Source organism: Gorilla gorilla, chromosome 10 (genome assembly GCF_029281585.2).
Source record: "Gorilla gorilla gorilla isolate KB3781 chromosome 10, NHGRI_mGorGor1-v2.1_pri, whole genome shotgun sequence".
In the NCBI taxonomy this organism is placed as follows: Eukaryota; Metazoa; Chordata; class Mammalia; order Primates; family Hominidae; genus Gorilla; species Gorilla gorilla.
This window is the reverse complement of record NC_073234.2, coordinates 92,382,710-92,394,833: the sequence shown is the minus strand read 5'-3', so window position 1 is coordinate 92,394,833 and position 12,124 is coordinate 92,382,710. Positions and strand designations below refer to the sequence as shown.

Below are 12,124 nucleotides of genomic sequence, written 5' to 3'. Positions count from 1 at the left end.
ACTAAAGGTAATGTGGTATCCGGAACACAAAAAAGGGCCATTAGGAAAAAATTAAGTAAATCTGAATAAAGTAATGACTTGAGCTCAGAAGAATGTACCAATATTAGATCATTAATTTCAAAAAATATTCTATACTAACACAAAATGTTAATAGTGGGTGAAATTGGGTGCTGAATATATGGGAATTCTTGGTACTATCTCAATTTTTCTGTAAATTGAAAACTTCTAAACAATAAAGTCTATTTTGTAAAAAGTCTATCTCTACCAACATTCATATTTTAAACAAGAAACTGTAGGATGAAAGAAGTGAAACATTTAATACAGATCAGTGGTGTTGAGGAAATTTTCTAGACTGTCTCCCAGAATGCTAGTCCCTATTGCAAAGAACTACTTTTTTATATAAAGCTTTTTCCCTCCTAATTATTTGCAATCTGCCGAAAAGGGAACACCAAAAAACATTTCCGGATTTGCCACACACACAAAACAAACAAACAAAAAAAGTTAGAAAAACTTCTGGTTTGGCTTCCAGTCTTGTCTCCAGGGCTAACTGGCGTGCCATCTGCTCGCAGCAGAGCGGTAACCATGGTTCATGTGTCACACCAGCGTGCGATGTTAAGAAGTTTGCCCCGGCAAGTCTGGACAACTCCGCTTCCGCACAGGTTGCTGAGAGCGGGCGGGGATGGCGGCAGCAGCATCCAGAGGGTGTAGATCGTTCTTCCAAACCCCATCTGCTTTCCTCTCCTCTGGCTGTGCCCCGGGTCCCCGGGCGCGGCAAGCCGCGGGGACGTGCGCGGGTCTTCTATGCATAACAAAAGAGCCCTCCTCCTCCTCCTCTTCCTTCTCCCGCCGCCCCGCGCCACCCCCACCTTGGCTTCCCGCGGCCGCCGGGGCCCGCGTCCCCAGCAGGAATTGGCTCCCGGGCCCGAGGTTTCCAGGTACCCGGAAGGGGGAGGGGGCCGAGGCGGCAACAATTGGGCGGGTGAGGGCAAAACGCGCGGCTCGGAGCGCCAAGACTCCGAGGGGCGGTGAGCCCGGGCCGTGCCGCCGCACGATTGGCCGGAGCCGCCCCGCCGGCCGCCGCTGATTGGTGGATTCTCAAATTCGGTCTCAAGGCGCCAGAGGAGGTGTTTTAGCGGGGACTACGATCCAGGCTGGAGTTGCGCTCGGCCGGTCTGAGCGCTGGCGCTGCCCGGACGCCACGGGGTCCCCGCCAGCCCAGGGCACTCGGCGCAGGGATCTGCGCGCCTCGCTCTCCCTTCCCGATGCCGCCGCCCGGGTGCTGATCGCCGCACCACCTTCCCTCATCGGCTTGGGTCCGTGGAGGTCCCTGCAGAGGCAGGAAGCCTCCTTAGGAAAGCAGGGGTAAGCGTGCGGCCCCAGCGCCAGTGGGGAGGCGGGAATTGGGATACAGGGCCCACTCCCGCCCCGGCTGCCAGCCTGCCACTCCTCACGTCCCCCGGCTGGCGAGGGCTCGAGGTGTTTCTGCCGGGGAACCCGGTGCGCAGAGGGTGTGCCGGGTGCAGCTCTCACTCCGGCCCGGCAGTAGAGGGGATTTGCCCTTCCCCACAACTTGGAGCTTTCACTGGAGAAGTTTATTTGGGGGATCTGCTTGGAGGCCTGGGAAGGGGCTGCGCTCAGCGCTGAGTGGGTTTGGTCTAGCGATCGGGTTTCCTTCCCCCGATTCAAAACCCCTCAAAGCCGAATTCCTCTCAGTTCTTTGCGCCAAAATTAACTGACCTGGGAGACCCTGTACTTTTCTGACAGATTTGCCCAACACCCTTCCGACTTGGTAACTTTATTTTGCCATCTAGCTTTTCATAAGGAGTTACTATTTTTGTAGATTTTTTTTCTTCCCAGATTTTCAGTATTACTAAGCACACTTTAGGTGTTTGAGTTTGTTCGCGTGAGTTTTAGAAAGTTGAGGGTGGCTACAACTCCTGGAAATGCCCAGGATGTGCTTAGAGAAGGGGGAATTTCATATTGACAAACAAGTAACACATATGTAGATATTTTTGTTTGAGGAAAAAATACCTAATTGCAAAATCATTTTCTAGTGTAATTGTGCATTACAGATGGAGGTAAATTGTTTAACACTAAAAGACCTGATCAGCCCCAGGCAGCCCAGACTAGATTTTGCAGTTGAAGATGGGGAAAATGCACAAAAGGTAAGCAAACATAAACACCTTAGTTTCTAATATATTAAGGATGGTGATGTTGAATTCAATTAAGTGTTCCAACATGCCATTTGTATTTGTATTTAAGCATAATAATTAATATTGATAAACATTATAGAAACATTCTTTTTTAAAAATAGAGCCATCCAAACCATTATTGTTGGAATTCTACTCTCAGATATAGTGGGAAAAATAGGCAAGGTTACATGTAATGTTGTAACCAATTTATATAAGTCAAAAATACGCTGGCTACAGCAATCAAAGTTTATAATACAGTTGTCAAGGGTGGTGTAGCTAGTGCTCTGTAGGAATGCTAAGCCTCAGTTCCCAGGAAAATAGACCTTTGCAGGCATAAATGCTGGATTATTAAAGTGCTGTGAAATGTCTTCATACCAATGTACTAGCTCCCAGAGACTGTTCCATTCACCCAAGAGTAGACCTGTGCCTACTATATAGGGAGATAAAGTGGCTGAACTCATCAGTATATTCTGAATATTTTACCATACTGTTGCTAGTTTTGCACTGAGCCATTCCCTTACATTTTGCACCCCTTGTGATTTGTAAGACCAAGATGTTGTTTTCAAGAACATTACAAAGTAAACTGACCATAACAATGTCTAAACTATCTGAGCATTTTTAGGCACAGGCAAATAGAAATAACAAACCAAGTTTTAGAAACTTTGAATATAAATCTGTGAGTAGCAACTTGGGCATTGAACTTCTCTGAGCTCCTGGTCTTATTTTTAGGCTTAGCATCAACAGTGAAACTCCTTGGTTGCAAAGCAACCCAGGCTCATATGAGCCTTTGAAGAATACTTGATAATTGCTAATTTAGGATAGATGCGAAATTGTATGCTCCCCCATCTAGGGATTTTTTTTTTTTGTCTGGCATTTTTGATTTATTTTTATTAGGTAAAGAAATACAGTAGTCCCCCTTATCCACAGGGAATGTGTTCCAAGACCTGCAGTGAGTACCTGAAACTGTGGATAATAGTGAACCAGATTGCCATTAGTTGGAACACATTTCTGTTTATTCTGTTTATGTTTTCCACCCCCAAATTTAGTGCCTTTTCCATCTTAACTAAGTACTTATGTACCATGGCTATAACTTTTGCAGTTTGGGGTATGACAGCAAAACTAGGATGAATTTCTCTTTCATTCTTTACAATTTCACAGATAGGAGACTAATTCTTACAGTAGATCTTAGCAACCTTGGCGTACGATTTTTTTCTTTCCTTAAGTCAAGAACGTTCACCTTTTCACTTAAAAGAAGCACTTTATGGCTTCCCTTTGGCATATCCAAATTGCCAGCATCACTACTCTTGTGCTTTGGAGCCATTATGAAGTCAAATAAGAGTTACTCGAACATGAGCACTGCAATACCGTGACAGCCAGCCTGAAAACACAGTGGCTGCTCGAGCAGGTAGTATCTACCGTGCAAATACGCTGGACAAAGGGGTGAGTCACATCCGAAGCAGGACGGAGCAGGATGACGTGAGATTTCATTACACAGAACTGCACACAATCTAAAACTCATGAATTGTTTATTTCTGGAATTTTCCATGTGATATTTTTGGACCACAGTTGGCCACTGAAAGTGAAACCACAGATAAAGCGAAGATTATTTAAAGTGGCCTTTTTTTTTTTTTTCTTAATTATCTAAGTCATGAGGATGGAAATGCCCAGACTTAAAGTATATATTCAGAGTTTTGGCTTTGAGAGTTTTAGAGCAAAACTTTGTTTTCCTTTCCAATTTGGATGGTTCAGCCTTGAAAAAATACACATCCATACATTTATATAACGTCTAAGTCAGTGCTTTACTTCTCTTCCTCTGGGTCAATGACTTTTATCAAGTACCTTCAACAAGGACCCTTCTCCTCTAGCATCAGCAAGTGCTACTGTGTCCAGTTGAGCTTTCACATTCTAATGTGTGTGGGGAAAAAAACTCAAGTGACTTAAAGAGATTGAGAAAGCAGTGACAATGTTTGAAATAGCATTTATGAGCAGGGATTATGTCAACTCAAATAGAAGGCAAGAGATGAGAACAGGGTGCTTCCACAGAGTTACTAGGAGGGGCTTCTGTCTGTCTTTTTCATGCTGCTATGAAGTAAAGGAAGGATGCTTTCTAGGGATAATGAAAACATGGGGTTTAAGAGCCAAGAGGTCCTGGGTTTGATTTCCTACTTTGCCATTTATTAGCTATGTGAACCTAAAACAAATATACTTAGAAAGTCTTTCAACAAATATTTTTGTTCCAGATGCTGGGGATGCGGTGATTTAATGAGTTTCCTAATCTCCCTAAATCAATTTTTTTCTTCCAGAAATTGGAATCAATATATAATACTCCCCACATTGGGTTTTTGTAAAGCACCCATAGGCACATAGTCTTCACACTGTTTTGAATCAGACTGATAGCCTAAAGATGAACATGATGTCCACCCTGCCCTCAGTTACCAGGGAGACTTTCAGGGGCCCAGATGTAAAACTATACTGTGATTTGGTGAGTGCTATACTAGGTGTAGGAACAAATTACCTGGGCAGAAAGAAGAGGAGGAAATAAATTCATGGGAAGTTCAGAGAGAGTTAAAAAGCTTCACAGAGGAAGGAACATTTGGGCTAAGCCTTAGTGGATGAGGAAGCTCAACCTACAAGAAAGCAAGAGTGAACGAGATGGACATTTTAGGCAGAAGTAACAGCGTGAGGTGTGAGCATTCAAAAAAATGTTCAAGAAATCAAGAGTGGCTGGAAGCTAGTGGTGCTGAGTTGTTCCTTCTTGGAATCTCTCCGGGGAATACCTGGAGTGGTGTCTTGCTGGATCAGCGGTCATTTAGAGGATTTCTTTCTTGGCCATTTGCCCGTTGGTCAAGGTCTGTAAGTACTGTATTATGCATGCATCTTCTTACCAGTCATGGAGAAACTTTTCTTTAAAACATAAAGGAGTTTCCAACTTCATTACCCAAAGTTACTATGCCTCTTACCTGTTTACAATGCACTTGAGACAACAAAAGTGGAAAACAGTCTGGGCCAAAGAGGCTAGGAGAGCTTTGTGAAGGAGCTAGCACCTGAGCTGTGGCTGGAAGGAAGGAACACTGAGTCTCAGGCAAGTAGAGAGGAGGGGAGTTAGTGAAGAAGTAGAAATGAGCATGGCATATTTGGGGACAATGCCCAAACTTAATGGGCATGGGTGTTCTTTGAATGTCATTCATCTCTCTTGGGAGTGGGTGAGAATGAAGGTGAGTTCAGTTTGGAATATGTTTGTACCTGTGTGGTTTATAGGTAAATAAATATGTGCAGAAAGCAGCAGGTAGCCTGATTTTGGAATTCATGAAAGGTCGTAATCAGGTCCGAACAGGAATTGTCAGCATACAGGTTGATTTTAAAGCTTTATACGTGGGAGTGGCAAATAATGAGAGAGCGGCAGAGGCTTGTGTGTGGACTCTTGCGGTTTGGTTTGTAAGAGTGAAAATAGAAGGAGGCTGAGAAGGCACAATCAGAAGTATGAGAAGAACCAGGAGAGAAAGAAACAGTGGTATCTCACAAGTTAAGGGCTGAGAGTTCTATAGAACAAAGAATAGTCAACAGTCTTAACTGCTGCAGTGAGGTCAAGTAAGATATTTTGCCATTGACTTGATCTGGCAACTGAGAGGTGACCTAAGTAAGAGCAGTGGATCAGAACAGACTGGTAGTTTGAGGGACCCCTAGGAGGTAGGCAGAGGAAACCCTCAGTGTGGATTGCTTCTAGAAAGTGTGCTCTGGAAAGAAGGAGAGTTGTCGGTCCATAGCTAGAAGGAGACACTTTCTAACATGTAGTCGTTGCAATGAGACTTAAATAGTAGACAGAATTTCAACAGGCAAAGCCAGTGGCATTAAAGAGGAAGTGGTGGTGTGAGCACCAGCTTAGCTGTGACAAAGTGCAGGGCAGGTTTGAGTAGCAGGGGGACTGTTTGGGCAGAATGTGGGATGTGCATGAGAGGGAACTGAAAAAGAAGTTGGCTAAATATGGCCCAGAGCTAATATATACACTTGACTGTGTATATTGTTTGAGATAACATGATCAAAGCTGTGTCGGACACAGGAGCAGGACTAGAACCAAGACAACGAAGACCTTTGTTTGGCAGCATAAACTAGTTTACCTATAGTCAGTGTGCTGGTGTTATTAGTAATAATAATGAACATTTGTATAGCACTTCACAGATGACACAGTGCTTTTACCTTCTGAGCTCATTATCACAGCAACTCTGTGGTAGGTAAGCCAAGGTATATTACCTCTATTTATATATAAGAACTAGAGGGCCGTTTCACAGGACACTCTAATGGAGGGAGTGATTTCCAGGGTGTTGCAGGTTAGATTTCCTGAAGCAGATCTTACCCAGAGGTTAAGTGTGCAGGAGGTTTTTAGGAAGTACTCTTGGGATCAATGCCTAGGGAAGGGACAGGAAGGCATGGAATTGGACAGAAGGAAAAGTGGAGCTGCAATACAGTCACAGTGGAAATGACCCTCTGGGGAGTTCTAGGGCAGCCATCAGAGGAGTCCAGAGTTGGGGCAAGGAGGCCTGGCTTTTTTTTTTTTTTTTTTTTTTTGAGACAGAATCTCGCTCTGTCACCCAGGCTGGAGTGCAATGGCATGATCTCAGCTCACTGCAAGCTCTGCCTCCTGGGTTCACGCTATTCTCCTGCCTCAGCCTCCAGAGTAGCTGGGACTACAGGCACCTGCCACCACGCCCGGCTAATTTTTGTTTTTGTATTTTTAGTAGAGACAAAGTTTCACCGTGTTAGCCAGGATGGTCTCGATCTCCTGACCTCGTGATCCGCCCGCCTTGGCCTCCCAGAGTCCTGGCTTTTATATGTCTGTGCTACTTCTACCAGCCAATGAGTACAGGAGAGGCTTCCCAGGAAGTGGTGTGATCTTGGACAAGTCAGCCGTCTTCAGCCAAAGCAGTCCAGTTATGGGATGACTGTTGGCATTACTTCTAGCAGCTGGGGAATGAGTCATGTCTGAAGAGATCAGGGTACATCCCAGCATCCACTCCACAGCTAGGCAGCCTTGCTAGAAAACCTTGGAGATAGATACTTTCATCTAAATTCCTCATTTTATACATACGGAAATCTGGGCCCAGACAGAATGAACAGTTGTCCAGGATCAAAAAGATACAAACAGCTGGGACACAAATCAGGTTTCCATTGCAGTGCCCTTTCCACAGCCGTATATGCTGTCAGCATAGCAGGACAGACAGATGGAGCAAGGTGTGACTAGATTGCAGTTGACTTTCTGTCCACCTGAGACCTTAGAAAACAATTGGCTTGGCATTTTTTTCTCTTGATGTAGAGGTGTAATACAATCATAACCTACCACATGACCTAGCTCCCCTCCTACTTTAAGTATTCAGTAAACTACAGTGAAAATATATCAAAGTATATGAAGAAATAATCCATTCTCAGTTGCTCCCTCGCTAGAGAAAAAGTAACTCTGTTGGAAGCAATGGAGAAGACATGTAAATCTCTGTCCACCCAGCATGCCTGGACCACACCCTCCACCATGAGGATACCTTTTGGAATAACTCATCAAAGCACAGTGTTCTTTGAGTATCTGCAGTGGGCAACGCATTGTGCCAAAAATTGCGATGAACAAGACATGTGGAACTTGCTTCTTGACCTTTTCAAGGGCACAGTCTTGTTACTGAGACAAGACACACATCCTGGAAGTTAAATAGCAATATGATGTGCTGTAGTATATTTAGCTCGAAATGCCAGAGTGAATGGTAATAAAGAATAGAAAAGAGGGAAAAGATAATAGCTAAGTTTTATCGAGCACTCACTATATGCCAGGAACTAATCTCATAACCCTTGAGATTGGTATTTTTATGAACTTCATTTTCGGTTGAGAGAAATAAAGTATAGTGAGGTACAGGAACTTGCCACACTCACCCCTGCTGATAAGCAGCAGGGGTAGGTTAACTGGCCCTACATCCTGCGTATATAACTATTTCCCCATGCTGCCTCTCCCTAGGTACTAGTGAGGATCAGTGGCCTGCTGGGTACCTTTGGTTGGAGCTGTGGAAAAGATAACTTCCTCCCAGTTTGTGCCCAGGACACAGGCTCATTTTTAGATGTAGAATTTCAGAAAGTTCTGCCTTCAGCTGTTTCTTGCATACCAATGATTTTACACTGAATAAGGTCATAGGTGACCTCAGCCAAGTTATTTGACTTCTCTGTGCCTCAGTTTCTTCATCTATACAACGGAAAAACATTAGTGCCTATGTCACAGGATTGGATGAGGAGTCAATACATGCAAAATACATGAAACAGAGCGTGGCACATAGTAAACAGTAATTTCCCTTGAGAGTTCACCTGTAGAAGCCTTTATCAGAATAGCACACTAACAGGGACTTGTTAAAAGAGGTGGGTAGATGCAGCATTCTGGGCCGAGTACTTACTGTAGTATGAGAAATCGCCACTTCCACTGACTCCTCTCCTTCCTCTTATACTAGCACCGAATGTTGCCATGGCTAGCATGCAGCTTCTGCTGATCCAAGGAGCAAGAGTTGCCTTGCCTACACAAACTCCAGTTTCTCCCAATATTTTACCTCTTCACACGTTGCTCATTTATAGGAAAACACTTACTGTAACCCCCTGCTCAACCAAAACCCAGCATTCAGTAGCTATATAGAATGTACAGGGAAGGAGTGACAGAGAACTCATCTACCTTTGTAATTATATGAGACACTATTGACTGGAAAGGAATACTACAGAAACAGCAGAATCTTTCTGTTTTTGAATATTGAATTATCGAATTCTCATATTGAATTTTTGAAACTTTTTTAGGGGAAAGATATGTTTTAATTACTTGTTAGTTCCAAAGGTGGATTCTATATACTTAGTCCTTTTTTACAATGGGCCCATCGTTAGTCTTTTCTTAGAATTATTTAAGACAGTCTACCTCAACAGGTGGTCTGGAGGCAGATGCTATTCCACAAACTATCACCAGGGTGCAAAAAATTAAGAACGGAACTTGAGAGTTAAGCACTTAAAAACCTCAGTAGTCTAGATGTGGTGGCTCATGCCTGTAATCCTAGCACTTTGAGAGGCCAAGATGGGATGATTACTTGAAGCCAGGAGTTTGAGATGAACCTTGGTAACATAGTGAGACCCCGATCTCTACAAAAAATTAAAAAAGGCCAGGCCTGGTGTCTCATGCCTGTAATTCTAGCACTTTGGGAGGCTGAGGCAGGAGAATCACTTGAAGCCAGAAGTTCAAGACCAGCCTGGGCAACATGGCAAGACCCCCGTCTCCACACAAAATTTTAAAAATTAGCTGGGTGCAGTGGTGTGCACACCACTGTAGTATGCACACCACTGGAAATCCCAGCACTTTGGGAGGCTGAGGTGGGAAGATCACTTGAACCCAGGAGTTTGAGGCTGCAGTTAGCTGTGATCATGCCACTGCCCTCCAGCCTGGGTGACAGAGTGAGACCCTATCTCCAAAAAATAAAATATAAGTATTTGGGTGTAGTGGTGCATGTCTGTGGTCCCAGCTACTTGGGAGGCTAAGGCGAGAAGATTGCACATGCCCAGGAGTTTGAGGCTATAGTGAATTATGATCACACCACTGTACTCAGGCTGGGCAACAGAGTGAGACCCTAACTTTAAAAAAAAAAAAAAGGAAGAAAAATAAACCTCAGTAGCAATTCAGTATTGCCACCATATCTAAGCTTATGATTAGTGGTCTCTTCTTGTTGACGAAGCTGTGGGTCAGTTTGAGTGACAAACTCAAATGGCAAATCACATCTGGTGGGAGTTGTGTTGCACATTAGTCCTGTGAAGTAAGGTCACATATCAGTTTGCAGGAGTTTGGAAATCTAAAAAAACGAGTCCTTTACCATGGGTAGTTTGAGATGCACTGCTCTGGAGAATGACATTAGAGAGCTCTCTAGGTTGGCTTAAAATGTGGGATTTTGTTGGATACTCTTCCATTAACTGGTCCTGCTACTAAGTGCTGTATTAGCACTGGTGCACATTGAACTACAGAAGCATTGTTGCTCTTCACTAGTCAATGCAAACTTGTAAGTAGTGTTTTAAAAAAGATGACACTTAGAAACAATATGGACTCAACCCACATTGGCCCTCATAGTCCTCATCTGTTATAAACATGCAACAGTAACAGATACGTTGTGATTTCTTTTACAGAGATACCATGAAAGATAGGTGTAAAAGGAGTAGCAGAGTATAATCTACTTCTCATTGGAGCCACTCTTCTATTCCCATGACTACTTTTCGTTAGTCCTATCCTGATACTTTTCAGCCCTAAACATATGGTCCTATTTGTATTTTCAAGTCTTAGTGAATGGTGGGAACAAAGTATACTCTTAGCTGATACCTGCCCTTTCTCATTCTTGCTAAAAGTTTCTTTTTTAAAATAGGAAAATATATTTGTTGATCGATCAAGGATGGCCCCGAAGACTCCAATAAAAAATGAACCAATTGATTTATCGAAGCAAAAAAAATTTACTCCAGAAAGAAATCCCATTACTCCAGTTAAGCTTGTTGACAGACAGCAAGCGGAACCATGGACACCCACAGCTAACCTGAAGATGCTCATTAGTGCTGCCAGCCCAGATATAAGAGACCGGGAGAAGAAAAAGGGACTATTCCGACCCATTGAAAACAAGGACGATGCATTTACAGATTCTCTACAGGTAAACAGACTGTGCTCCTCAGGGATTTTTTAGAACTTAAACAATTTTACTTGATTATTAAAAAGTCATAGAACTGTCAACTTTTCAGCTCCTATTGAGCCAAAAGCAGTGGCAAACTGAATATCTTTTGATTTGTAGTATAATTCTCATTCTATCTTATTTTTCATAATGAATGCTCTCTTTTCTGTATGATACTCCCTGGACCAGGGCTCATTTAAAAATGATAAATTATTTTAAAGTAATGATATTTAATCATTTTTATTTAATGAAGGAATTTGGATTTTTTTAAATGCTGCTGTGAATTTTAATTTTGCCCAGATTTTAGGGATAATGTTAATGTAAATATTTTTGATTTAGGAAATTCCATTATTCTTATATATGTTCAGTTGGTTAGTTTGGGGCTTTATTGAAGTTAAGCCATCTTTAAATTACCTGTTCTGTGGGGAACCAGTGCTGTTGAATAAGCAGCATGTCTATACTTTGTTAAAAAAAAAAAAAAAGTTAATTATTTTCACTTCCCATCAAGCTTTTTCTCAGACTTCCTAAGAAAAGTTTTGCAGATTTCAGTATTCTTAACCATTTTTCTCTTTTTGGCGGATTTTTCAAGCTATAAAAATTGCCAAAATGAAGAAATTGGGAAGAGAGAAAAAAGATGTCTCGAATTACAACTTGAAATTCATAGAACAAAATGAATTTAATCTGTTATGTATCTTGCAGTGGTAGATTAGCAGTAGTAGTAAGAGATTCTTTCATGTAACTAAATACAAATCACACAGTAGTTCCTATGTGCTTGAAGCCAGAGGAATTTCACAATTCCTTTTTTTAAGTCTGGGCTGTTCTTTGGCTTCCTTTGTGTCTTATGTTTGATGTGGATCACACAAGGAGCTAGTCTAAGGCCTTAGGTTCAAATCACTAGCTGGGTGAGTGGGGGATATCACTCAGGATCTCTGCATCTCAATTTACTCACCTGTAAAATGAGGGTCGTGGTACCTGTCCTGGTTTTATTGGGGTCCTAAAAACTAAATAAGATTAAATGTGCCTTTTGTTGTCAAAGGCATGTAAGTATTAGATTTTTTGTAATTTTTTTGACAAAAATATAGCAAAGTGAAAATCAGCCAATGGGAATCGTTAGTGACCTCTTTCACAAGGTAACATTGTTGATCTCTTACTTTGGCAGAACTACTTGTTTAACACGCCCCTAAAACAATTAAAATTTTGGTTTTCTACCCAGGCTTTATAGAGAGATTTTAGCTAATC

At 42.5% G+C, this 12,124-nt stretch overlaps 1 protein-coding gene across 5 annotated transcripts in view; it reads left to right on the top strand.

The window, feature by feature from the left end:
* The first annotated feature begins 653 nt into the window (after window positions 1-653).
* Window positions 654-12,124, top strand: part of E2F7 (E2F transcription factor 7) — a 44,812-nt gene continuing 33,341 nt past the window's right edge. Inside the window, exons 1-4 of one of the 5 annotated variants that reach the window (XM_063694175.1) lie at window positions 654-935; window positions 1,113-1,362; window positions 2,073-2,165; window positions 10,592-10,867. In XM_063694175.1, coding sequence (XP_063550245.1) covers window positions 2,073-2,165; window positions 10,592-10,867 — 369 coding nt within the window. In that variant the 5' untranslated portion in view covers window positions 654-935; window positions 1,113-1,362. Of the gene's footprint in view, window positions 936-1,047; window positions 1,363-2,054; window positions 2,166-10,591; window positions 10,868-12,124 lie in introns of those variants that run through there. The other 4 variants (XM_055359207.2, XM_063694176.1, XM_055359209.2 and 1 more) reach the window with 4 other exon arrangements.